General features: G+C 42.5%; 1 protein-coding gene and 1 long non-coding RNA gene across 10 annotated transcripts in view; one reads left to right on the top strand and one right to left on the bottom strand.

Moving 5' to 3' along the window:
* On the bottom strand, window positions 1–15,156 carry LOC309328926. Of its 9 annotated transcripts, none has more exons than XR_014150886.1 (3): window positions 8,358–12,061; window positions 4,866–5,705; window positions 1–265 (listed from the first exon to the last, which is right to left on the bottom strand). It is a non-coding gene; the product is annotated as an uncharacterized lncRNA (long non-coding RNA). The 9 variants fall into 9 exon arrangements; XR_014150887.1 differs by lacking the exon at window positions 1–265 and adding an exon at window positions 15,091–15,156 and having other exon boundaries at window positions 3,494–5,705; window positions 8,358–10,541; XR_014150888.1 differs by lacking the exon at window positions 1–265 and adding an exon at window positions 14,692–14,764 and having other exon boundaries at window positions 3,494–5,705; window positions 8,358–10,541.
* The window catches only part of DIS3L (DIS3 like exosome 3'-5' exoribonuclease), a 24,544-nt gene continuing 11,723 nt past the window's right edge, over window positions 14,858–27,678 (top strand). The window contains exons 1-5 of the mRNA XM_081839404.1: window positions 14,858–15,145; window positions 19,784–19,937; window positions 23,519–23,647; window positions 24,251–24,386; window positions 24,990–25,166. Coding sequence (XP_081695530.1) covers window positions 15,016–15,145; window positions 19,784–19,937; window positions 23,519–23,647; window positions 24,251–24,386; window positions 24,990–25,166 — 726 coding nt within the window. The 5' untranslated portion in view covers window positions 14,858–15,015. The remainder of the gene's footprint in view (window positions 15,146–19,783; window positions 19,938–23,518; window positions 23,648–24,250; window positions 24,387–24,989; window positions 25,167–27,678) is intronic.

Genomic DNA, 27,678 nt, shown 5'->3' on the forward strand with positions numbered 1-27,678 from the left:
TTTCATTTATTTATTGATTTATTTCCCACCCTTCACCACATGGTCACAGGACAGGTTGCAACGTATCAGTATACATATCATACTACCAAAGTACACCAATTAATACAAACTCGATTTCAAATGCTGCCAGACATTAACTCCAGGATCAGCTGAGCTGCCAACCAGCGAGAGCGCCATATTGTCCGGAATTCGCTTTGGTTTGCTAGCCTCCTCACCCAGTCCACTACTGATCACAAACACCTGTTTAGAGTGTCAGCTTCCTTACCTGGTTAAGTTAGAAAAGAGAAATAGAGATGGGTGTTATCAATATATTGATGACACTTCCACCCTCTAGTGGTTAATTGATCCCCTATGGCTGCAGAGAAGCCTGTATAAGCTTAAGTCTAGCTCTTCCTGGTAAGGGAATTTTCACCCACACATGTGCCAGCATGTCAAGCACGTGGTCCACCATACAGGTAGCATGAAATGCTCTACCACTGATGTTTTAATTGCCCAACACTGAAGGCTTGAAGATCTTCAAGACCTCCTCCACCTGCTTAGGCAGGGAAGTCTGTTAGGAAGCAGGGTAGGAGGTACAACACGGTCTCTTAAAATTGGATCCATGCTGAACCTGTAGAAGATGGAGCTCAGATAAAAGACAGAAACTCTGTTTCCTTGACTCCCTACCTATGCTGATGCTGTGCTGACAGGACACTGAAAAACTATGACTGAGACAGGCCAACCCTTCCTGCAGGCCTGGCCCTACCATTAGACAGAGTGAAGCGACTGCCTCAGGTGGCAGATGCTGAAGACGGTGGCAGTCTTCTGGTTGTTCCTCCTGAGTCTCTAGGTGTTCCCAACTATTGGGGGACAGAACTGCATGTGCCACACAACTTGCCTTGCATCTCCTAAAAGAGTTTGCTGTTCTCAGGTGTGCTAGAGGCACACATTGAAGCAATCTTCAGTTGCCAATCCAGTCTACTTCTTTAAGTGGAATGTGGAAGTGGATGCCATCCTGTCGTTCACCTCAGTCAGCAAAATGTCTAGGGACGAGCCTACCTGCCAGTCTCACTGTACCATATCTTAATTATGTAGACCAGGTTGGTCCCGATTCAAGAACAAGTCCTGGAAGCTACATTTCCCTTTCACTGACCTGTCATTTAGCACCAGCAATTTCAGTGGTCCATTGACAGGGCAACTGAGGTTCCCTTAGATGAGAGGAGGGACAGTTCTTAAGTATCTATTCAGAACATCATCCTCCCATCACTGTAACATACCCTACCACTTACGCTGACAACTGGGACACCTCCATCCACACTGCCATAGAGACATGCACTAACCAACAAATGATAAAACACTTGCTAATAGCAGAATTAAGACAGAAAAGGTTTCAAAGGGTTTCAAATCAATTTCCTATTTAAAGGCCTGCAGTACCAGGAGTGTTAGAGCTGATAACCCTAATTTAAACTGCCAAAGAGCAAAACATATTAACTGCAGCAAAAAAAAATTACACACAATTATTCACTGTCCCCAAACACGTCCTGCTTGTAAGCCCAGATCTCACCTGCGCAGAATCACTTCTTTCAGGACCAATAAATCATGCCCCAAATTGTAGCCTGCTCTCACCTGGAATACAGACTTGAGTCCTGCTCTCACAGGGGGACCTTCCTAACAGCCCACTACCTTTGAATAGGAACTATGGCAGGGTGCATTATTTATTTGTGTATTGTTTCTGCAGTCCCAGGGCAACAGCCAGAGGTAACTGAGTGGTCATTCAGGCAGGTGGGGTAAGAAAAAGCAAGCTCTTTGCACCTGCTCCTTCTCTGGCCAATAGAAGGAGCCATGTTGTCCACCTTTCGCTGTTCAGCATATTGTTATAAGCCACCCCAATCTCCAAAGGGTGATGCAAGAGATTTCAGGGGTTCTGGGTGCTTACCCAGGGCCTGTGTTTCCTTTTGGGAATAAGGCACAGCAGAAACTGTGGTATCTTTATAGTACATGGTTTATTTACACAGATAGATAACCTGAACCTAGATGGGGAGAATTCAGAACATTCACATTTCAAGGGGGTTTGCCCTCCTATGTAAGCATAGCACTGGATTCAAAGAACAGCAAAAAGCCATGCTCTGTGTCTAGGCTAGTCTGGCTCGTTAGCAGAAGCTAAACCCAGGAATTTCTGTGCTTGGCACCGTTTAATCAAACCTTGATTAATTCTGACTTTTATGAATTCTAAGGATTATGGGTGCCTTGCACCCACAAAACTCTGGCACCCCAACACATAACAAACAATTTGTTGAAAGCTGCTAGACACAGCACTGTGGGGAGGAAGTTTGACAATTTAAGGGGTGCCACAGAGAAAGTCCTCTCCTGGCCACCATTACATACACAATGCCCCCTCTGCAAATCTTAATATATGAAGGGAAGGTGTTTACACCTTTGGCATACATACCTGGTGCATAGGCCAATGCCATTGTTAGCATTCATCCAAAGTGTAGATCAGTGAGATAGTAGGCAATAGCTGTACTCCAGAAATTACCAGATGTGGTCTCTGAAACACAAGGATGGGGTGCCCTGCCCTCCCCCAATGGTACCCTCTCCTGTCTTATCATGTGTGATTTAACTGCTGGAGTTTGGTTTCTTCCACATATTCCACCAGTAACAGAATGACAATCTCATGGGGCAGGCAGGGAAGGGAAACAAGGCCCCCCACAAATGTACTAAACTTCAAATAACTCAAGCTTGTAAAGACAAAGATGGCACAGAGCTGTCTGTTTTCCTCCGTAAGTAGAAAATCAGATATTTAAAGAAAAATGTGCTGTCAGAATGCTGTTCAGAAAATGAGATGGTTCCTCCCTTTATAAATTTATCGTATCTCTAATATCAAAGTGCAGGCGATTAAGCTCACACGCTTCCTTTCTCAAAAGAGCAAATAGCAGCTGACAATAATGGTAGGAGAGAAAAACAAGATATTTTTGACTGTTCCTCCCCTCTCTCTTTTTGGCTCCTTTCTTCTGTAATAGAACTCTCTTTATGAATCACTTTATTCTTTTCAATAAGATACTGTCTGCGCAATCAGGGATGATAAATGGCAAATAATTGTAAACCTGATATTGGTTTTCAATATTGAATTTATCATGCTGTCCTCTTAACACATATTAAATACTTTAAAGAATTTATATATTTGTTAGATCATTCTGAGATTCCACCCACTCCCCTTATAAGTAAAATTTATGAGTTTTCTAGTTTGGGGAAATCTAAGGGTTGACAACATCATTAATAACACTGAATAATGATGCTGGCCCCCTTTATAGCCAATCCCCTTTTACTAATCCAAAGGATCCAAATCAAATAACATATATTAGATTTAGGCGCTGAGACCAAAGGAAACAAAATAAAACACAGTCCCCCTTTCAAACACACTGTGGCTGACTTTACGCAGAGTTTTTGCTCAAGCAAAAAAACAAGGTCTTCATCTGTGTATTTCAGACCAAAGGTGCACAGTCAGGACCATATGAATGAGCATAGGAAATGGCAGTGGAGGCTCGTTCATTAGGGTGAATTGGGCACTGCCCCACCCATCTCAAAAAGCTCCCAGTTAGTCCCCACCTGCCTGCCTTCTTACAAGCAGCCAGGCAGTGGCTCCGCCCATTACTGGCTCTGGCTTTGACTACCCACCCGTCTCAGCTTTCAACCCTGCCAGTTGTGCAGGTACAAGCCGCCACGGGGGAAATGTAAGAGGAAGCTATTAGTAATTCCCACAGGCATCTGGTTGGCCACTGTGAAAACAGGATGCTGGACTAGATGGGCCATTGGCCTGATCCAGCAGGCTCACCTTATGTTCTCATTCTACCTACCTGGCTGCCTTTCCAGATGCTGTTCATGCTCTCTTGTTGAGTGTGAGCATAAGTGAGACTTTCTTCCCTCTGAAGCACTCGGAACAGGTAACAGAGAACGGTGGCTGTGAAGAGTGATTGTTGAAAGTATAGAGGAGAATCAAAGCAGGCCAGCTGCTGAGGTCTAAGAGAGAGGTGCCCTTGAAGAAAGTCCCTGTGGGAAGGTTGTTATCCAGAGCAAAGGATTAGGAATACACCTGCTTCAGCATGTTGGAAGTTCTCAACCTGAATAACAGATTCAGTGATATGCAGAAAGGTAGCAGCCGCCCCCCACCTCCTGGTCCTACTACGTAATACTATTTTGAAGAAATATAAATTTGAAGGCTGCCCAGTTTAAAGATTAAAAAGCCCTAAGAGCAGGAGTTTTCCATTTACTTAGCACCTGGACAGCAGACTAAGCAGGCACGCAGACCACCAGGGCTGGATCTAGACCCGTCAAAGGAGCGATTCAGTTAAACGTTGCGAACTCATACAGAGAAATCCGGTAGGGAAAGATGGGGTCAAAGTGTTATCTCTGGTGTCAAAGTGTTATATCGCACATACAATACATATAAAACATTTTTTCTTTACCAATCTAGCTGAGACCTGGTCACAGTCTTGTTCCCCATCTGCTCTTATAAATCAGCATAAGCAAATCTTATGCAAAGGTGTTCTAAGAAGAGTCCTGCTAAATACCTATCTAGTCCAGCACCCTCTTCGCACAGTGACCAACTTGATGCCTATGGGGGAGGCCCATGCGCAGGACAGAGGTGTGACACTTTCTTTCTGGAGGTGCACTTTATGCTTTTTTGTGAGGAGGGATATCTGTGTGTTTCCACTCTGACTTCCTGAGAAACCTTTTAGCCTTTTGAGTCTGACCTCAGTGTTTCAGCCAACACCGCCCCCCCCAAATCAGCCTGCCTCAGATTAAGACCCTGACAGACTCCCTGAGCAAAGCCATGACAGTTGAAGATGTTCAAGTCATGCCCTGAAAATAACAGTAGTTTTACTTGCTGTCTAGCATGAAGATTCATTCCTGGAGCTTGGAAACTTGCAGAACTGGTCAGGCTTCAGGGTCCTCTTCAGGAACAGAGGGGAATTCAGTGGGGTGCAATTGGTGGATGGGCCAGGCCTGATGCTAATGCCTAATCAACTGAGCAGAACTGATTCTGCTTCAGAGGGTCTCCACCTTCTTAAAACTTTGCTCTGCATCTGTCTCCAGCTCCACCTTCCAGGCATAGGTTTCCATATGACCCCAGGGCCCAGCATATGCAAACTAAGTGGGGAAAAGGCAGGAGAATTTCACATTTTTTATGGCAGCTAAAGGAACAAGGGTCCCCTGGCAGTTGGTCAACTGGGACATTTTGGGGTTCACTTCCCCCTTTCTTGGGAACAGCTGCTGCTCCACTTACGTTGTCACTTTTGTCAAAGTCTTTAAACTACATGTTTTGAGTTTTATATAAGAAGCAGCTGCATTTAGACGATTTCGAAGCATGCTTCCTCCTCCTACACACAGAGAGAAGAGCAGATTGCCTGCTCTTGAAAGCAGACAGGTTGCTTGAAAAGAAGAAGCATGTGAGAATAGTCTGAGGCTGCCTGTGTCAGAACAATGGTTCATGGTTACCTTTATTTTTGGTAAGTTCTTTTTTCTTCTCTTTATTTTCTTTTTGCTCCTCCAGGGCGCCATCCTCTGTGGCTCTCTGGTCCGACTGTGGATTCCATGTGACCCCCTGGTTCTGCCCCTCCTCCCTTTCAATCTGCTTGCCCTGAGACAGAAGGCACGAAGGGGAGCTGCCAGGTAAACCATCTGTCTTCATTATGAAGTGCAATGGATTCCAGTGTGGTGCTTTTCCTCTGTAGAAGAATATGCCACTGGAAAAAAAGATCTACATGGGGCGGGGGGGGGGAGAGATTGTTCTAACTGTATGCAAAATTATCACAGAGTTTATAACAAGGGAGGTGAAGGGGATTTCAGGTGATCTGGAAGTGTAAAGGTAAAGGACCCCTGGATGGTCAAATCCAGCCAAAGGCGACTATGGGGTTGCGGCGCTCATCTTGCTTTCAGTCGGCGATTGTCTGCAGACAGGTTTCTGTCTCATGTGGCCAGCATGACTAAACCACTTCTGGCACAACGGAACACTGTGATGGAAGCCAGAGCACATGGAAATGCCGTTTACCTTCCCGCCACAATGGTACCTATTTATCTACTTGCACTGGCATGCTTTTGAACTGCTAGGTTGGCAGGAGCTGGGACAGAGCAATGGGAGCTCACCTCCTCACAGGGTTTTGAACTGCCAACCTTCCAATCAGTAAGCTCTAGAGCAGGCATGGCCAAACTTGGCCCTCCAGCTGTTTTAGGACTACAATTCCCATCATCCCTGACCACTGGTCCTGTTAGCTAGGGATGGTGGGAGTTGTAGTCCCAAAACAGCTGAAGGGCCAAGTTTGGCCATGCCTGCCCCAGAGGCTCGGTGGAAGGGCCACAGCTTAAGGGGAAGTGCTGTGGTTCAGTGGTAGCAGAGTATTCGCTGTGCATGCAGTGGGTTCCAGGTACAATCCCAGGCATCTCCAGGAAGGAAAGTACCCTGCCTAAAACCCTAGACAACTACTGCCAGTGTAGCCAATACACTGAGTTAGAGGGACAATGGTCTGTTTCAGTATATATATATATATTTTTCATAAATATTTATTAAAGGTTTTTTTTTTAATTACAGTACAAAAAACGAAACAAAGTAACACATATCATAAACATATTTTCTTAACTTCTTTGGACTTCCTCACATCCCCCGCTCCTGCGTTCCTAGTTTCTAAAAATTTAATCAGCAATTTATCTCGTTAATTCCATTCTTGTTATCTAATTTTCCAATGTTGTGTCTCTAATTTTAGATATCGTTTGTTCAAACCTTAAAAATTTAAATTTAGCCTAATACTTATCCAAAATTTGTCTTTTCTTAAATTTAACTTATCTTCATACTTCACTTCATCTAGCTTAATGGTGCCAAGTTATTTATAATCTAGCATCCTTCTTAACATTCATACAATTTACAATATTTTTGTAGATAAATCTTGAATTTCTTCCAGTCTTCTTCTACCGTCTCCTCTCCCAGGTCTCGGATTCTGCCAGTCATCTCGGCCAGTTCCATGCAGTCTATCAGTTGCATCTGCCATTCTTCCAGTGTGGGTAAATCTTGGGATTTCCAGTGCTTAGCAACGAGTATCCTTGCTGCTGTTGTTGCATACATAAAAAATGTTCGGTCCTTCTTTAACACCCTCTGGCCGACAATACCCAGAAGGAAGGCCTCTGGTTTCTTAGGGAAGGTATACTTAAATACCCTTTTCAGCTCATTATATATCATTTCCCAGAAAGCCTTCACTCTAGGGCAGGTCCACCAGAGGTGAAAGAACGTTCCTTCACTTTCTTTACATTTCCAACATTTGTTATCAGACAAATGATATATTTTTGCAAGTTTGACTGGGGTCATGTACCATCTATATATCATTTTCATAACATTTTCTTTCAAAGCATTACATGCAGTGAAATTCAACCCAGTGAGGTCTGTGAGGTCTGTTTCAGTATAAGGCACCTTCCTGGTGGTGGTCTCATATTTATTTATTAGATTTCTTATTTCACCATAAGATGGGTTTCATAATCGTAAAATTAAAAACAAGTAAAGCAATTCCAAACAAATGCAGCACAATATAAGCTAAGCAAAACAGAAGAGGTGGGTCGCCCAATAATACCTTTACTGTCAAACGTCAGGTTAGAAAGCACACAGTGGAAAGTGGGTAACAAAAGTGCTAGATGCATCGTTGTGGAGTGGAGGTTCCACAGTTTAGGAGCTGCCACAGAAAAAGCCCTCTCCTTCTCATAGGTCCTTGCCTTTTCTGCATTCTCCTTGTTTTCAGACCCTGTGGTGTAATTTTGCCTACCTTATTTCCTTCCAAAAGGCCTAAATTATTTGAAAACCTAGATCTTGGGGAAATGATAAATTATTCTATGTATGAAAAATTGTTTATATAATTAATTTGCGTTACTTATCCCAATGGCAGAATGTGTGTGTGCATGAATGTGTGCCTGCATGTATCCCTTCCACTTAATGTTCAATGGGACAATAAAGCATGAGAATAAAATCAGCCTCAAATAAATTTGACTTCCTTTTAGGTCAGTGTTCCAGACTTCCCGCAGCTGTTTAAATGAAAATAGCTGTTCCTAATGCAAGATCAATGGAGGGGGAGATTGTTTGAATGCACCCAGCTTCTACAGAGAAAGTCCTAAGTGAGGGACAGAAACCAGAGATGGGAATTCACTAATTGCCCTGCAGAGACATTGTGGTGCCCTGGCTAGTCTGGACATGGGAGATGCAGCTGATTTGCATGGATTTTGGCAAACCACTACCTCTCCCTCCCACAGCCCTTGTGAAGATAAAAAGAGATGATATACTATAATCTGCTCTAGACTCTTGAGATAACATTCAAAAGAAATCTAAATATAGTCAGGTAGAGTACCTTGGTAGCAGGTAAATGAAGATTACGGTCTCAGGAGAATAAATTCCACTGCTGCTAGTTTGCATTATTGAGGCAGGTCGGGAGGAGAAAACATCAGGGCTGCAGGCCGACAGACACCTTTGTACTTTGAGAAAACAGCAATATCTTTACCGCAAAGCTCTTCCTGTTTTGCATTTGCATTGCTCGACATCAGTGCTGAGCAATAATAAAAGCTGACTCACAAAAGTAAAGACCACAAGAAAATCCTGCAAGAACATAATGGAAATGTTGTTGTTATGGACTTTTGTGAGCATAAACAGTTTTCAAAATGAAATTGTCAAGGCTGGAATTTGCTATGCTCTCAAAAGTAAAGTCATTTTAATATTCAAGAGGACCTCAACCAGTATGGATTTCTGCTACCTTCTCCAGCCTTGTGTTTTGCAATTTCCATTTTTTTTAATTATCTGACACATGGGGAGTCACGCAGTGGAGAACAGGGTGAGTGGGGAGGAGAAAAAGACAACTCAATAGGATGAAGGGAAACAAAATATGGAGGAACGTTCTTAAAATCCTTGGAAGATAAGCCACAGAGTGAAAAGGGCAAGCAAAATATATTTCGGAAGCAGGACTCTTGCACAGCTCCCATTTATTTCAACAGGACTTGTGCAGCAGGATGTACAGAGAGCTGAGGATTTCACACTTCTGTTTCTTTGTTTAAAATAATTTATGTTCTGTTCAGAATTAAATCACTCCTTAGTTGATTTAATTAATTGTTTCATCTTGATATCATTACTCCACCCTTTCAGTTAGTTATTGGCCACTGACAGAATATGATCACAAACTATGTTTTTACTCAGCATAATTAAACTGTAATAAAAGGAAGGATGCTCTTACATCTGTTTTCAACATGTTTATGGAAGGTGTCATAGGCTTTGAAGATGCTCAAACTTAGGATGAAAGGGAGAAACGTGATAAGAGGAAGGCACACTTGGCAAACCTTCACCATGATCAACTCCCATCCGGAAACCTATGTCCCCACTGTGGAAGGACGTGTGGATCCAGAATTGGCCTCCACAGTCACTTATGAACCCACTGTTAAAACTGTGTTTATAGAAGTTTATAGAATCTTACTGAGCTATGAGTGATCGCTAAAGAAGAAGACGACAATGAAAGAAGAAATAGCTTTTCAAGAGGATGAAATGTCATGACCTTCGGGTCAGATTCACCTTCTTTGGGAAATGAGCTTGGGATTCAGAGTGGGAGAGGGAACTGCCCTCTGATCAGTTCCAGAAGCCCCTAACCTACTGAAAGCACTTCTGCAAGTAGAACTTGTGGACCCAGTTCCCCTCTGACCTGAAGACCCTCATCTGACTCAAAGGGCTCCATCACAGGAGTCCCAGAGTCTCACTCACCTTGTCGGATTCAAAAGTTGCTAGAGAAATCTAGGCCCCTTGAAGTGAAGGCAGAGCTAGCTACTGAGAGGGAGCGGCAGTTTGAGGCTTAATCTAAAATAATAACTGGTGCTGAAGCAACATCTGAGGGGTCCCTGAGCCCTGCAGGCAGCTGTCCAAGGTACTGTCTTGCCTCTGCTTGTTCTGCCTTGCCTCTGCTTGAGATTGGTGCTTGAATGAATGTGTTGAATCTCAGCTTTACTCCAAACACTGCATTTCCTGTGCATGGTAGTGGCATTTTGCTGATGTGCTGTAAAGCAATCATACACATGTCCTCTGGATTTTTAATGTGCAGTCTATTAAATTATTACCAAATGGTGTGAAGCCCATTTTGTTTTACAAATGAAATACAGACTGAAGAGAACAGAATCCTGCACTGACAGCTGATGGGCAATGCACCAGGATGAGCATGAAGATTTGGCTGCCATCCTGCCAAAAACACTCAGATCAATGGATAACCTCCGGCAAGTCATTTGACCTTCATGTGCCTTTGCCAGTTCAACCAGGAGTCTGCAAAAAACAAAAAAACTCAGAGCACCTTTGTGTAATGCCGATCGTCTTTCTGCATGAACAAACGCCTTCTGTAAAAATGCAAGCAGGATGACACAGTTCATTCCTTCCTTTTCTTGAGTGATCAGCAAATAAATCTATCAACTTGCTTCTGTAAGCTTCATCCTCATGATGGGTGACTGCATCATAGTTTTCACCGGCATGCTTAGAGGTTTGTCAGCATAAACTATGTTTTTATGCCTCTCTGGAAGAAAACACAAAGAACAGATGGAGGCTGTATGTACTGTGCAAAAAGAAAAAAAATTTCACCACGAAAATCCAAATTCTGCAAATGAGATGCACATGTAGAATTAGTCATATTGACACGCATTTGTTTTGCATAACTTACTATTTATCCAAGAAGCGGGTTTTGAAAGGAATTGGGAGGTGGTTTAGAATGGGCTTAGAAAAGAGATGAGATAGATATAAGGTTCTAGCCAACTGTCTCTGCTTAAAGCACACCCATTAAAGTTAATGGGCCAAAGTAAGTAATGGTCTTTAATTTCAATGGGTCTACTCTGAGTATGACTAACACTGGATTCAACTTGGAGATAGGTGAGGCAAAGGAAAAACAGCAGCCAGCATTAGCAGAGGGATAATGAACTATCCAGGGTGCTGAAGCACAGTGCATTAACCACACCATGAAAAAAGCAGCAGTTCACACACATAACCAACAGTGCATGGGAGTTGTCCCCACCCCTACCCATAGTTACATGTTTAGTCAGCCAAGAGCCTTCAGGTGTTGCATTTTTAAAACATAAGAACTCACACAAATGCAATTCCCCATTCACTCTCCATTTTACACCAAGCCACCACCATTTAACAACTATTCCATGCCAACCAAGAGTGATTTATGTGTTATAGCTGTTATAAATTATTTTATTTTAAAAGCTTGTTCATTGCTTTCTCTCTTTTTTTTCTAGGGTCCATAAAATAATTTTTTCTATTTCTATAGTCTTAGATAAAGAGGCATGAATATCACCTGCCATTCAGATTTTATTTTATTTGCTCCTGTAGTTTATAATGCTCATTTCACTATGGTTTCCCATAAAAGCAAGTTATAGCTTCTAAGGTATTAAGGATAGCATTTAAAAAAGGCTGTAACTTGGAAGGAGGGGGTAGCCTTGTACTGAAATCTGAGGAGTGTTTCATTGTGCTCGTTACCAAAACATCAGCAGAAGAGGAGGAATCTGGGTTTCACATCTAGTTCAGATAGGCCCATATTTGACCAACAGTACAACGGAGAAGTTACAAAATTTAAAGGTCTGCACCCCCATTCCTGACAGGCTGGGCCATGGCTGTTTCCCGAATAGGTTTGGTTGCTTTGCTGTGTATATAAAAGTCCACCTACAAATGGAAGAATGCTCCCTTGCCCTCACATTCTTGAGCTGTGATGTTGAGGTGAAATTGATGGATTCCTTTTTAGCCACCGATCATGAGAAATTAAATGAGGAGGCAATCGACCTCCACTGAACTCTTTCCAGTTGTCATTTGCGGTACAAATGAGATAAGAAGAGTTTTCCTTAGAGGCTCAAGGATGTGCATTAAAATTCAAGAGAGAAAGGTGCCCGGGGGGGGGGTGATAATCAACCAGCACGTTCTCCTCCTAACCAAGGTGGACCTAATTCTGAAGTGGTTTACATGAATAGTCAGGCATTGCCTGGAAAAAGGTAAAGGCCCTTGTGGGGAGATACATGAGTTAAGGCAAACTATCTGGCTTCATTTCCCATAGGGAAGCTTTTAATGTTTGATGTATTACTGTATTTTAATATTTGGTTGGAAGCCGCCCAGAGTGGCTGGATAGCCCAGCCAGGTGGGCGGGGTATAAATATATTATTATTATTATTATTATTATTATTATTATTATTATTATTGCCAGTCCATCCATCCGAGTTGTTGGCTGCTGTGTTTGGAACAACTGAGGTACAAAGGCTGTGAGGGCCAGTGCGACATAGTAGTATGAATGCCAGACTAGAACAGGAAAGATTCTGGTTCCAGTTCCTGCTCAGCCCCAATGCTCACAGGGCAATCTTGGACCAAGCACCTTCTCTGAGCCAAATCTACCAAACAAGGTTGTTGTGCGGAATAAATGAGGAGATTAGAACCACATAAACTACCCTGGACTACTTAGGAGAAAGAGATTTTTTTAAAAAAATCCAATAAAAATAAAAGCTCCATCCATGCAGTGCCTCCAACATTCTGATTTGCTGTTGGTAATAGAAGAAAGTAATATTAAACCATCTGTCAAACTTCCTGATCTTAATGGGAGTTTGGGAAACTAAAATTAAAAAAAATCAACAGCTCAGTTCCAGACAGTTTACTCAGAAGTAGGTCCTATTTAATGCAGTGGGGTTTATCCTCTAGCACATATGCATAGAACTGGAGTTTAAGGCTGCAATTCTATGCAGACTTAGCTATGCCCAAGACCATTGATTTCCAAGAGCTTAAGCATGTGTCAGGGTCAGGCTGCAATTAAAATGAAAGTAATATGCAGCTTGGTTTGACAGTAAAACAATTTAATCCAGAGATAAAGTGTCAAGTTGACTCTTAAACACATGGAAGCAAAAACAAAGAGCTATGGCAAGCAAGATATTTCTATACAACCAGTAATGTTCATAAGCTGGTCTTGTAATTTCATGTTCTACTACTTGAATCCTTCCAATAAATTGAGGGATTTGTTTACGTTGTTGTTTTGTAGGGAAACACTTAATTTCTTGTTTCTTTTGAAGACAATCTCCTTATGTTGTTATCACGGACTTGAGTGGATTTGTGTCTGTTGCATCTGGGCAAAGGAAACTCCCCATCATATAGCTTATCTTTACTGTATTAGTGAAACAGTGACTCCTAGTGACAAAAATGGAAAATGCATCCTGATGACTTGAAGAGGCACCAGGACATTCTGCTAAATTATCTTCAGAGCAAAGGGTTCTTGGATTTCCAGAATTGGGGTTTTGTGAATCTCGGGCTGAAATCCTAAAACACTTAACTTGAAGTCAGCCTCATTAAACCCAGTGGGGCTTACTCCTGAGTGAACATTCATAGGATTGCATTGAACAATTCTTAAGATCTTCAACCCTGAAACCAACCAGAGCAGTTCCTTTTGCCATTGGCAACACGTTTCTGGAGACTAGCTGCATTTGGTTGTTTTAATTTTCCATATGTGATGAAATGCATTAGTCTTGCCTGATGGAGAGAGGTTGGGAGGGGAACTTCTGTAATACGTGGATGACATAAAGTGCAACAGAGTTGTCATTAAAATGTCAAAAGATGATACATTACAGCTGTATTTATGTGGGAAAGCGGTGTTGTGTATATCTCTGTCAATTTATTTCTCTTCTTTATTTAATAATTGATAACGGCTCTGGCATGCCACCCAAAATCAAGATACTAATCAAGTAAAAAATGACAGCGTTTTGTCTATTCCCGTCTCCTCTGAGCCAGACAGCTAGCTGCAATGTCAGTCTCCTGCTTCCATTTTTCAACAACTAACAAATCCAATTCTCAAGTTACTCCTGATGGGTTGGGAAAGATCACTCCTAAAACCACCTCTGCCAGGGGACCAAATCACAGTCTTCAATTCTTTCCCATTTGAACTCTGTTTGCCTAACAGAATCCAATGAACTTGGAAAACTTATTTTCAGATGTTCCTAATAAAGAGATTGCCTGTTAATGGATTTCTTCTTTATTTAAATAGACCAGAACTGCTGCCTCTGGCTTTTAGTCGCTTTGGTTTTGTGCACTGCATTGGATTTATAAATTTATGAATGAATATCTTGATTTATACATTAATTTTTAGTCCCGTTTTGCCCACACCTTTTTTAATTTATATATATATTGCTCAATAGCTTGCTTTATTATCATTGCCTGCCACTTCGGAGGCCTTGATTTTTGCAGAGAAATGCAAGGCTGGAAAAATACCAGCCACCGTCTCTCAGCCTAACCCGCTGCACAGGGTTGTTGTTGAAATTTAAGTGGAGGGAGGAGAACTGAGTAGGTCACTTTCAGTCCCTTACAGAAAAGGCTTGGTAGAAACGTAATGTGATGTAACTTAATTATTCTCAGAGTAGACCCATGAAGAGGAATGGGGCAAAATTAACCATGCCCATTAACAGGCAGCCCTGTTTAGGGAAGTTTTTAAAGTTTGATATTTTATCACATTTTTCTTCTTCTACTGGGAGCCGCCCAGAGTGGCTGGGGAAACCCAGCCAGATGGGCGGGGGTATAATTATAATTATTATTATTACTCTATTCTGACGATGGGGTTCACTAAACTGCCCAAGGCCTGTAACCGTGAGGGTGGAAAAGCGACGGGACGCAAATCCACCCTCACGAGGTTCCTTCGCTTGCCCCTTCACCAAAGCAAACGGCCTCATCCCCTCAGGGAATTTCTCCCCGCGGGAAAACATGCCCGCCATTTTAAGGCGACTCCGCCCCTTTCTGATCTCGCGCCGCGGCCCCGCCTCCCCGTTTCTCTCAGAGGTGGCCCCGCCCCTTCTCTCCAGCCTTCCCGTTTGCCCCTAGCCCGCCTCCCCGTTCCTCTCAGGACGGGCGGCGGCGGCGGCGAATCAGGGCGGTGGGACGGCGCAGCGCGGTGGTTTGGAGGAGTGGCTTTCCCGCTCGAGCCCGCTTCCGCCGGCTCTCTCTCTCTCGCGCGCGCGCGCCCCTCCCTCCCTCTCCAGATGCAGCGGACGGAGAAGGTGCTCCAGCTGCGGGGCCTACTGGGCCGCTCCGTGCGGGTGGTGCGCGAGCATTACCTGAGGCCCGACGTGCCTTGCGGCAGCGCCCTCTGCCGGGCGGACTGTCCCCGCGGTAGGTGGGCGGGGCGAAGGAGGGTGGGTGGGGCACCGGTCTGTAAGCTGAAAGGAGGTGGGGCTTGGCCATTGGGGCGGAGCGTGGTGTCATGTTTGGGGGGGGGGGCAGGGAGGGGAAATGTCTATCCAAGGCTCAGGCCTGATTTGGTATTTTTTTTTTTTTCTGTTTAAATTTTTTATTTCATAGAAGTAAAGAATATGTACACGCCCACACATATAAACATACAGAAATAAAAGTGTTGCACAGACAAATAGAAATAAAGAAAGAAATAAAAGTAAGAGAAATATATAGAAACTTAATTTTCACTTTGGTTACATTTCTTAATCTTCGTTTTCAAAACTTCCTTTAGCTTTCCCGAAAATCATTCGAAGTAACACTTTAAATTACACATTTCTTAGTATATATTGTCATTGTACCTTTTTATATACATTTCTTAATGTATATTAACCTTACATATTATTTGGTCTCCTATTCTCTTTAAACAATAACTCACAGTCTTTCACAGTGCGTCTCTAAATCCCTTTAGCGTTATTTTCCCTTGACTAATGAATTCCAAGTAATCTACATATTTTCCCCAATCCTCAGTGAACTTTTGGTCTCTTATGTATCTTACTTTGCCTGTAAGTCTGTCCAATTCCATATAATCCAACAGCTTAAATCTCCATTCCTCCACCGTTGGTGTCTCCTGCTTTTTCCACATCTGGGCCAGCATTACTCTTGCTGCTGTAACCGCATAATATACTAATTTACGATCCTCTTTTCTTATCACATAACCCAATATACCTAGTAGGAAAAATTCTGCTTTCTTTGGAAACGTGTATTTTAAAATCTTCTTCAGTTCTATATAGATTTTTTCCCAAAACTGTTTAACTTTTCCACACTCCCACCACATGTGATAGAAGGAACCCTCACTAACCCTACATTTCCAGCACTTATTATCCACCTTATACATTTTCGACAGTTTCATAGGTGTTAAATACCATCTATAAAACATCTTCATTATGTTTTCTTTTACCGTTACACATGCCGTGAAATTTAGTCCTTCCTTCCAGAGTTTTTCCCAATCTTCAAATAGTATATTATGTCCTACATCCTTTGCCCAGCGAATCATTACACACTTAACCTGATTTGGTATTTTTTAATTATTTATTACATTTATATTTCACTTTTCCTCCAAGGAGCTCTGCATGAGTCTCTCCCTCCCCATTTGGTCCTAACAGCAACCCTGTCAGGCAGGTTTTTGCTGAGAGACCCAAGGGCACACAGTGAGTTTCATGGCTGAGCAGGAATTTTAACCCTGTCCTCCTAAACTACACCAAACTGGCTAATGCAGGAAAAGAGGTCACTGGGCATATGCAAAGTGTTTTCCTTGCTCCCTGTTGAGCAGAGCAGGAAAGTGGCCTTTTATTATGTTTTTACAGTGGTACCTTGGGTTACATACACTTCAGGTTACATACGCTTCAGGTTACAGACTCCGCTAACCCAGAAATAGTGCTTCAGGTTAAGAACTTTGCTTCAGGATGAGAACAGAAATCGTGCAGTGACGGCGCAGTGGCAGCAGGAGGCCCCATTAGCTAAAGTGGTGCTTCAGGTTAAGAACAGTTTCAGGTTATGTACGGACCTCCAGAACAAATTAAGTACGGTACTTAACCTGAGGTACCACTGTATATGTGTTGGAAGCCACCCAGAGTGGCTGGGGCAACCCAGCCAGATAGGCAGGGTATTATATAAAATTATTGTTATTGTTATTATTAAGGAAGGCTTCAACTTTAGTAGATGTGAATGGGAAAAGGAGTGGGGGTGCTTCTGCGTAAGACACACACAATTGCTTATTCTACATGCACATACATGAATGGCCAGAGCTCCCTGGTTGTGGGCATGACATCTCCAAGTAGCTTTGGGAAAGGCTTCCTGTCTGAAACTTGAAAGAGTCAGTGTGGGCTGTACTGAGCTAGATTGACCAAATATCTGACTTAGTATAATCTTCTTGCATTTGTATATTTCAGCTCCATGCGCGTGGTTTAGTTGTCCCTCTTTGGGCATTCACTAGGGTGGGAGGAAAGCATCTGTGGTGCTTTATTTCATTTCTTTTAGGAAGCGGTAGAGTGCCAATTCCAACAGAACTCATGAGTACATAACTGGGGATGTGGTAGTTGTCCGGGATAAATAAAACAGGAGGAGAGGAGCATGATTGTCAACATATACACACAAAATTATACTACTAGAAGAGGGGCAGCTGATGTGGTGGCCTCTGGATGTTTTGAACTACAACTCCCAGGATCTCTGACTATTGCCACGTTGGCAGATTCTAGAATCAGGAGGGCACCACATTGGCTATCCTAGTAAGGAGAACATAAGAACCACCCTGCAGGATTGGGTCAGAAGGCCCATCTCCTCCAACATCCTGCTTTCTGTAGTGACCGGTTAAATGCCTTTGAGAAGTCCACAGACAAACTGGACCCTTTGTCCATGGATGTTCCATGGAGCCATTGTGACTCCTCACATCAACTGTAGTAGCACTCTTAAGCAGCTCCTGTGCCTTTCAGTGGGATTGGTTTTGGATTTCATGTTGGTGCTAAAGAAGCACAGCCCAAACAAGCAGGAGGAAGGATTTGTTTATTTATTTATATCCTGCTTCTCTGGGCAATGCAAAGTAGTTCACAAATATAACCAAGGTGCTTACATTTACTCAATACATTTACTAAACAACAGCATAAAGAATCCTCATAAAAACAAACATCAAACAAGGCAACAATAAACATAAAGCAAAAAAAAAAAAAAAAAAAATCCCAATCCAGACCACCAAAGAGAAAACCCAAAGCAATGATTGTTTTAAAACTCCAGGCCTGGTCCAGCATTTAAAACCAGCAATAAGATCTGTTATTATCCACTAAAAATGAAACCAATTGTACATACCACCAAGACTGGGAGAGGAGCATCACAAAAAAAGGCTCTGTCTTTTGTGCCTGGGAATTTGCTTGAGTTTAATGGCAGGGCTTCCAAATGGAGCCCCTGTGGATGAACTTCAGGCCCAGGCAGATTCACACAACTGCAGACGGTCCTTTGAATAACTGCTTCCAAATTTCTGAAGCTTTGAAGGGTAACCACCAGCACTTTAAATTGGGCCCAGAAATGCATAAGCACCCAGTGTAGCCAGTACAGAATAAGTATTAGGCGCTCCAGCTGCTTGGCCCTCAAAACATCTGGGCAGCTGAATTTTACACCTGTTGTAGCTTCTGAACCACCTTCAAATTCAGTCCCATGTAGAGTGCATTATAGTAGTCTAATCTAGACAGAACCAGGGCATGAATGAGGCAAGGACTGCTTTCTTGAGATGGGACTGAAGCTGGCAAATCAGGCAAAGGTGATAAAAAGCACTGCTGGTAACAGATAGCACCTATGTCTCTAGTGATAGCACTAGATCCAGGAGGACACCCCAGCCCAAAGTTCAGACTTGGTCTTTCTGGGGGAATGCATCCCTATCCAGTACTGGGCACACAGCTCCCTCCAGATCAACAGATTTTCTCTCCCACAATATTTCCATCTTGTCTGATTAGGTTTCTGTACAAACACAATCCATTGATTGAATCAATGTACCTATCTGCCCATTGTAATTTTTATCATAGGAATGAATCATTGGATGTTCCAAGAATAAAACTTGTAATCTGCGACTCTTCCGGTACGAATTTAGGGATTCTTGTATATTTTTTGAGGCTCGTTGCTAACTTTGTTGTAGCAAGTGGGTGTTAGAAAATCAGAAATGCTGTGCAGAAATGCACAGAAGATCCAACACCTCTCTTACATTATTTTCCATCAGAATTTAAGGTCAAATGTTTTATACCAAGTAGAATAAACCCTTTTGCCCTTTCCCCTGAAAGTAAATTGATTGGTAGCCTTTACTTTGCAGCAGCATATGCCTTTACTATTCAAATAAGGTTTCTGTCCTTGTTGCCAGGTTGTTACTGCAACGTGCCCTCTTTTTGACCTCAATCACCATTCATAAAGTGAGAAAGACTTAATGCCATCTAGGAATATCTGTCCATTAGAAGGATGGATTTGAGGCTCTCTGGGACCGTATAATTTTTAGTATGTACAGAGCAGCTTTCGCCAACCTGTTGGCATCCAGATGTTTTGAACTACAACCCTCATCAGCCTGCTGGGAGCTGTAATCCAAAAATCTGGAGGCCAAGAGGTGGACGAAGGGTGGTACAGAGTAAAATTAGTGAGCCAGCACTATTTTTCTCTCCCTTCTTTCCAATCCTTTCAGAAAACCCACCTTGTCCAACCTCTAGATGCTTTTGTACTATAAATCCCATAATATGTGACCCTTGTCCCTCCTGGCTGGGGCTCATGGGAGTTGGAGGGCAACATCTGAAGGGCACCAGCTTCCCCCTCTCCACCTTGCCTACTGCAACTAAAGCTGTAACCCACAGTACACAGGTATAACTGAAATATGACTGCATGTTGTTCCCTTGTTTCCCATACTCCACCCCTCTCCATTGTAGGTTTTCCCCTATAGTCAACAACACTGTACGTGCCTCAGTGTGGGGACATGTGCTCTGTAAAGCACCACACAGTCTTAGGGGCCATAAATAAATAAGCAAACAAACGGTAACACTTTGAATTCTGTTTCAGGTGAGAAATTATTGTCCGACGATCTGACCCACTATGTTGTACCTGACTGGAAGGTTGTCCAAGATTATCTGGAGATACTGGAGTTCCTGGAACTCAGGGGGATTGTTTTCATGCAAACAGCATGTCAAGCAATGCAGCATCAGAGAGGGCGCAGGTATCTTGATTTTTCACAGAGCCTCCTGCATGCTTCAAGTTCCTCCAAAAATAAAATGATAAATATTTGAGCGTTCAGTCCTGCTCTGCTTTACCCCAGGCCAGGAAGACTCGGCAGATAATCTTAAGAGGAGCACTGTTACTTTTATAGGAACCGCAGGCTCCTCTTCTTCCCGTCACTTAGCCAGGTCCTGACCTGGGTAGGTGCTTCTCACATATTTCTCTGTCTTCCTGAGTAGCCTTATTTGCAGCTAGCGCATGAAATTCCTGCCTGGATCACAGTTTCCCCTGGTTCTGTGTTGGAGATGGGTGAATCCAATGGCTCTTTGTGGTCTGTGCCGGGGTAGAGATCCATTGGAGGGTCCTGTTGCACTGGTGGAAACTCAACACCCAACAAACTCTGCATTGTGCAACCTGTTGCACAACAAAGCTGAACTGCTTATCCATTTGCTTGTGCAACAGCGGTTCATTGGCACAAAACATTTCTCCAGTGGAAAAAGCATTCCACTAAATAACTTTAACTAAGTGCTACATTGGATACAGCCTCCTGTGTCTTTCTTAGATGGCGAGCCCTTTGGGTAGAGATTGGCCATGCCTCTTCTTTTGTCAAAAGCACCATATCCTTAGATGGCTCTCTATAAACAATGCATATGGCAGATTTATTTCAGTTTCACAATGACACTGTAAATGCCAAGAAATAATAGAACCGAACTGTGAAATGTCTTTTACTCCCCTTCCTTTTTTTAGACTTACAAAGGTTAATATTATGCTACAGCAATTTTGTGAGCACATCTGTATTTCAGATGCCCTTGGGACCCCAAAGGTTAATCAGGGATTTCTCTCACTGACATTAATTATAGCATTATTATCTATGAATATATTTCAGAGGTAATGGCAGTATTCTAATCCTCAGTCATAACAAGGCAATTTAATGAAAATACATAATGCTTTCTTCCCGCCAGCATTTTTTATTCTGTTTTTTTGACCTTCGGCCACTCCCCAGGTTGAGATAAAGTTTTCATGTGGGTCTCTTTTTAAAAAAATTCTGATTGGGACACAAGGTCTGGCCCTTGTCTTTCTGCATAGCCTTTTTTATTCTGGGATTTGAGGGGAGGTGGAGGTCTTAGGTGGGGGGGGGGAGCTGCAGCCTACAAGCCGCTGGTCCAACATCAGTCACTTTATTTGATGGAGCTAATTTGGCATCCGCGAGATGCGGTTCACATATCTGCAGAGTGGCTATTCATTTTTGAAATCCCAGCCAGCCATTTCTTCATTGTGCATTAATTACTTAGCTGCCACCTTTATTATACCAATGGTTATGCATATTTTTCAATGTTTAATGCTTCAAGTTTCACCTCCACCCACCCAACATTGCAGGCTTTGTTTTCAGCATTGCACTTTTGTGAGGCTTGATATATAGATCTGTGGCTAGGATCTGTGATCATATTCATCATATTTTGTACTGATAGAGTTGTACGGCCCAATTCAGATGTCGGGAAGTATAGCAGGAATGGTGCAGTTTCTTCCTGAAATGATCAGTAGGGATAGGAAGGGGACACATTTGTTTTGAGTCTTTCCTGAAGGGGTATAGAACATGCGGGCATAAGCAGAGCAGTACATGTGAATCTACTGGGACGCGGGTGGCGCTGTGGGTTAAACCACAGAGCCTAGGACTTGCTGATCAGAAGGTTGGTGGTTCGAATCCCCGCAACGGGGTGAGCTCCCATTGCTCGGTACCTGCTCCTGCCAACCTAGCAGTTCGAAAGCACGTCAAAGTGCAGGTAGATAAATAAGTACTGCTCCGGTGGGAAGGTAAACGGCGTTTCCATGCGCTGCTCTGGTTCTCCAGAAGCGGGAAGCTGTAAGCTGGCTCCCTCGGCCAGTAAAGCGAGATGAGCGCCGCAACCCCAGAGTCGGCCACGACTGGACCTAACGGTCAGGAGTCCCTTTACCTTTACCTTACATGTGAATCTTGGTGGTGCACTCTCCTTCCTTGGAGGTTTTTAAGCAGAGGTTGAATGGCTATCTGTCAGGGATTCTTTAGCTGTGATTCCTGTGAACTGCGGGTATAGGGCGGTATACAAATTTAACATATAATAATTCCTGCATTGCAGGGGGTTGGACTGAATGACCTTCCTGGTCCCTTCCAGCTCTGCAGTTCTATGATTCTGTCTCTGGATCAGCCCATTCTATGCTGCTCTGTATGTAATACGGGAAAGCAGCAAACAGGCTGGACAGCTCAGGTGCAGCTCAGGCAGTGCTGTTGGGAACACAATGCTCTGAAGTTGCTCCAGCGAGGGAAAAGCTGAAATTAAGTCTTTAAACTGTAATAGCAGGCAGTGCTGCCTGATGGTTAGCATCCCCTGTGTTGCAAGATAATTATTGACTTAAAGGGGGTCCAGCCTTCTCCAATAGTCTCCTACTGCGACCTAAGTAAGGTGAGTCCCAGGCTTTCCTCTGAGTCAGAGCAGTGCCACATCCTCAGGCTGCGGCAAAAAAGCATTATGCATTTTCATCAGGTAGCAGTAATGCCAGGGCTAGCCCTGCCTGCACCTCCCCTTCTGGTTCTGAATCCTCCCTTGATCACCCAGTGAAGAGGAATCTGATTCCTGGTCCCTGGTACTCTCCGCATCAGCAACTTCTAGTATTTGCAGGGTAAGGAGGCAACTCCAGAGTCTGAAATCTCTCTGTGCACGTCCTTGCATTGGCCCTGTTTGGTAGAGCAGTAAGTCTAACACAGAAGGGAATGGTGGTTAATCCATTAAACATAAAGAAGAGGCTTTTAAAAAATAAAATAAATGAATCCATCCATTTTTTTAATCCATTAATTTCATTTCTATTAAGTTTTGATAAGGACTCAGTTATGTGTGGAATGGCAGATTTTATACATGTTCTTAAAAGGAAATGTTTTTAAAGGATCATACTGTGGGCTGCCCAAGCCGTGTAATTTAAATTTTAACAATTCATAATTAATTATAATTTTAAAATTAATAAACATAAATTGCACTTTAAAAAAAATCATTTTAGTGGATATTAATTGTATAGGGATGCATTTAAAGATTAGGTCAGTTTGAAAATTTGATTCATCGTCAATGTTATTGTGATTTACTGCTTTTAAAGGACCTATAACTTTCTAAACACGGTGTGTAGATTAAAATATCAGAAATTCCCTGCCCCGCAGGATCAGAATGTAAAAAGCACAATAGAAAAGGAACGGGGAGGAATGAAGAAAGAAAGCAAATTGTATTTATTTGATTCCTTACCCACCCTTTAATAAAACGTACCGATAATAAAAATAGAGATATTTTCTTAATTTATACTATAATTGATATAAAAATTTCTGATCGTATAAAAGTTAAAATGTTACGGTTACAGTAGTACTAAATTCGAATACAATATGGATGAATATTTAGATACTTAACAATGAGTTGTTTGGCAGCAATAGGAGTACCTTTGGGTGCTACCTACATGCACAAGATGGTCTGTGGATTAATGATCCTTTGTTAAAATGAATGTTCCCATTTATAAATAATACAGCTGTAATGCTTTGGCAGAGTGACATTTGACTTCTTTCTTTCACAGACAGTACAATAAACTGCGAAATTTGGTGAGGGATGCCCGCCATGATTGCATTATGTTTTTTAATGAATTCCAGCTGCTTTCTTACTTGCCAAGAGAGAGGGGAGAATCTTTGGAGAAGTGGCAGACAAGGTATGTGCTGAATATGAGGTTGTGTCGGCAGTTTAAAAGCATCAGTAAAATTATTAGAAAACTGTGTCCAGCTACAGGACAAGGATAACTGTAACTTTAAAGATGAATGGGAACCCTTTACAAAGTATTTGAAGATACAACAAAGCGAACTGGACTCCTTGGCTGGTTTTGAATAAACATTCACAAACTTTTTTATTGATAATAATCAGCTAAATAGTTTGAGGATTTATACAACTGTGTAACATGCAGAAAATAGCATTTTTAGAGAAATCAAAGACTGGAACTGAGGGAAGTCGGGGAGTGGGGGGGTTCTGTGGGGGAGGGAGGGGGAGGGAGGAAAAATGGGGGAAAAATAAGGATGAAATGTTTTTGGATAATATGTTTTGTTTTAATTTTGAATAAAAGTTATTAAAAAAAAACTGTGTTCAGCAACTCTCCACCCTTGAGGTTCAGCCCTGGCCAGTGGGTGACTGACCTATAACAAGCTTGTTAATTACACTAAAATAAGAAGGCCTTATAATGACTCAGTGTTATACATTTATGATGTCAAGGCAAAAATGTAACAGGACATGGAGTGGTAATTGTGAAGGTTTGCTCTCCTAGGAGTATTTACAATGCATCCGTTTGGTACTATAATCACTTCGCGGGTCAGATGCCCATTGTCATGGTAACAGATGATGAAGATTCCATCCAGCAACTTGGAAGTGAAACGGAAGGTGTTTTTGTGATTTCGTTCAAGGTAATCTTTCTGTACTGTAATGGCAAATGAAACAGTTCAGTACTCTGATGTCCTTGATGTTTGCCTGCAGAAATACTCTATGCCTTTTATTCGTTTGTTTGCATTAAAGCAACATGGATGGAATGAACCCGTTTTGTAAATAAACATCAGAACTGTTCAGTAACACACAAGGCATGGAAAAGTAAACGTTCCTTCTAGAGAGAAAGGAGATGACGTAAATGTTCTCTTAACACAGCTTAGTTCTTCCAAAAGCCTTATATAGTCACATACCTTTACGAGACCAAATTATTTCATCTTCCTCCTGCTCCATTTCTTGGGATTGGCAAATACTATGTATGTGGCTCTTCAGAGGGATGACTTAGCTCTTTGCATCCCTGTATTTTAGCAGGTACAGTTGCCGTCTTTATTGAGAGATCCATTGTGGTACATGGTTAAGGCTGAACATGGAGCAGCAGGATGACCCAGTAATTTCACTAATTTCGCTTTAGGATTACCATTTCTGCCTTATTTATTAGGGCTTCCAACATGGACTGGTCCTGTTATGAATTGCCCGTTTACGAATTACAGGAATAATCTCCTTCCTCTTTGTCTGTCTGCGCACAGAATTATCTGGACAACTTTTGGCCTGACTTAAAAGCTGCTCACGAGCTTTTTGAGTCTATAGTCCACTCACGCCGCGAACGGGAGAATGAAAGTCAAGAGAATCATGGAAGGGAGTACCCTGAACATGTCCCTGTGGAAATGCTGGAAGCAGGGATCAAATCGGGGAGATACATACAGGTTCTGTTTTATTTCTTTATTTCATTTTTAAAAGTATTCCCTGCTTTTTGAGGAACTTCCTTCACAAAGCAGCATACAATCGCCAATAAAAAAAACTAGTTTGCATGACAGTAAAACATGAAAATACAGAATACGGTACAGCTAAACAATAAACCAGTATGAAAAGAAGAGTGTATTAATATAAAACATAATGCAGATCATAAAAACCAGCTTTAAGGCATAAAAGCCAACAAGAGTTAAAATCCGCAGATTTGAAATAGGCTGATTTGAGAAGAAAAGTTCTCAGCAATCATAGAAAATGGAGCAATGTTGGAGCTTGTTTCACTTCTAACGGAAGAAAATTTAAAAGAACTGGTGCCTAATTGCTCAAAGCACATGCCTGAGTCTCACCAGGCTTTACTGCAGAGGCACCAGCAAGAGATCTTCATCCACAGATCTAAGCGAGCAGGCTAGGGAGATGTGCATAGGAAAATGAAAGCCTGCCATTAAATAACTGAGTATTTTTTCGCGGAGCCAAAACCTTTCCAGATCAGTCTGATGGACAGTTGGTTTCATGGCTGTTAACTCCACCAACACAACACGTAGCGAACATAAGAAGAGCCTACTGGATCAGGGCAGTGATTCGTCTAGTGCAGCATCCTATTTTCACAATGACCAATGTTGTAAACAAAAATTGCCCTTTTCCCTTATGGGGTATCCAAGAGGCCATATAGAGTCCTCACATAGGTTCCCTATTGGTAGGAGAAAATAACAGAGGCCAACCAGAGAATATTGAGAAGCAAAGCAGCTAGCAGATCTTTATTGATCTGTTGCAACAGGATGCTCCCCTCACCCGCAGGAGAGGAGGAGGAACCTAGAAAAATGGCGTGCAATGCCTTATAAAGACTTTTGAAATTGCCACCCTGTAGATCAAGACCACCCCCAGAAACATCATACATACATCACAGAAGGGGTGTAACCTAAGACCACCCTCCAGATACATCACACCTACATCACAAAAAAGGCGATCTAAAACAGAAATTTGAATGTTGTTTTTCTCCTGTCATTGTTTATCTCCTGTCTGGCAGGTTACTTGATTGGATTGGCTGGGGAGCCTGGCCAGTCTTTTGTAATGATAAATACTTAGTTCCTGGGCCAGGTCACAGGCTCACACCCTTTTCATATCTTAAATGTGCCCTTAAGACAGGATTTGTGAGGAAAGAGACAATGGGGAGGTTTCCCACTTTGACCTTGCAGAGAAAACATTTGCTGAGTTTAGGAATCAAAATGGTTCCAGGTCGGTCTTCCTGTTCTGATCTTTGTACATGCTTGGTTGGTACGCTTATGAACACTACCATATATCTAAGACCTCAAAATTCCTATTACACCAACCAGATGCCTCTGGGAAGCCCACAAGCAGAACCTGAGGACAAGAGCTCTCTCCCCTCCTGAGCTTTCCCAGCAACTGGTAATCATAGCATACTGCTTACCAGTATGGTGGCAGAACATTGCCTCCAATAGCGTGAGCTCAAAACAGTCAGAACTTCCCATCTTTTTAAAGTTACCCCGTGTGATGTTGGCAGGGTGAAAGAAAGAGAAGAAAAATAGATGAAGCAAATTGTACACGCTGCAGTAATAGTAATAAGAATAATAAGCAATTTTGCAAGATTTCTAACACAACGTTTTTAAAAGTTTGGAGGCTGGACTTTGAAATGGAAAGTTTTATGGGCTGTTTCTGCCACAAAAAGGTACTAAACCCAAAATTGACGCTGGAACAACGAAACAGCAAGCAAGGAGGTCAGCTTTCATAACATTTCTGTGAAATGCTCAGAGGATAATGATTAGAGTAGGGATATAAAACAGACAACCCTGGGAAACTTTGTTCCTGCAAATAAGCTCCCTTTAATATCAGTTGGCTTGGTTTCCCCCTTGCCCTTTTGCCCCATAATGGACAGTGTCTCTGTGGGAAAAGATAGACTGGAGTCTTTTGCTGAAATGTCGGCGGTGGCCTTTATAGCTCATTACAGTGTTGATGGGGAAAGAAGCAAGATCAGTTGCAAGATCTGGCATTGTGTACAGAAAGTATTTATTTCAGTTAATTTGAATCCTGCTCTCCCCATCAAAGATGCCAGGGCAGCTAAGAAGACAAAATATAAAAACACTCAGAATCACATCGTTAATAAAATGAGCACAGTGGACAGAATGTTACAAATTTTAAAGAAGAAGAAGAAAATAGTAATAACCCAGCCAGATGGCTGTACAAGAGCAAACAAGTCCAGGAAGTGGCAAAAAGTTGCTGACAAGGATCCAAATGGATCTCCTGGGGTAGGTGAGTTCTGTAACCCAGGTACAGTGGTACCTCGGGTTACATACGCTTCAGGTTACAGACTCCGCTAACCCAGAAATATTACCTCGGGTTAAGAACTTTGCTTCAGGATGAGAACAGAAATCGTGCTCCGGTGGCGCGGCGGCAGCAGGAGGCCCCACTAGCTAAAGTGGTGCTTCAGGTTAGGACCAGTTGCAGGTTAAGAAC

The sequence above is a fragment of the Podarcis erhardii genome (assembly GCF_964252035.2).
Source record: "Podarcis erhardii genome assembly, chromosome: 14".
Lineage (NCBI taxonomy): Eukaryota > Metazoa > Chordata > Lepidosauria > Squamata > Lacertidae > Podarcis > Podarcis erhardii.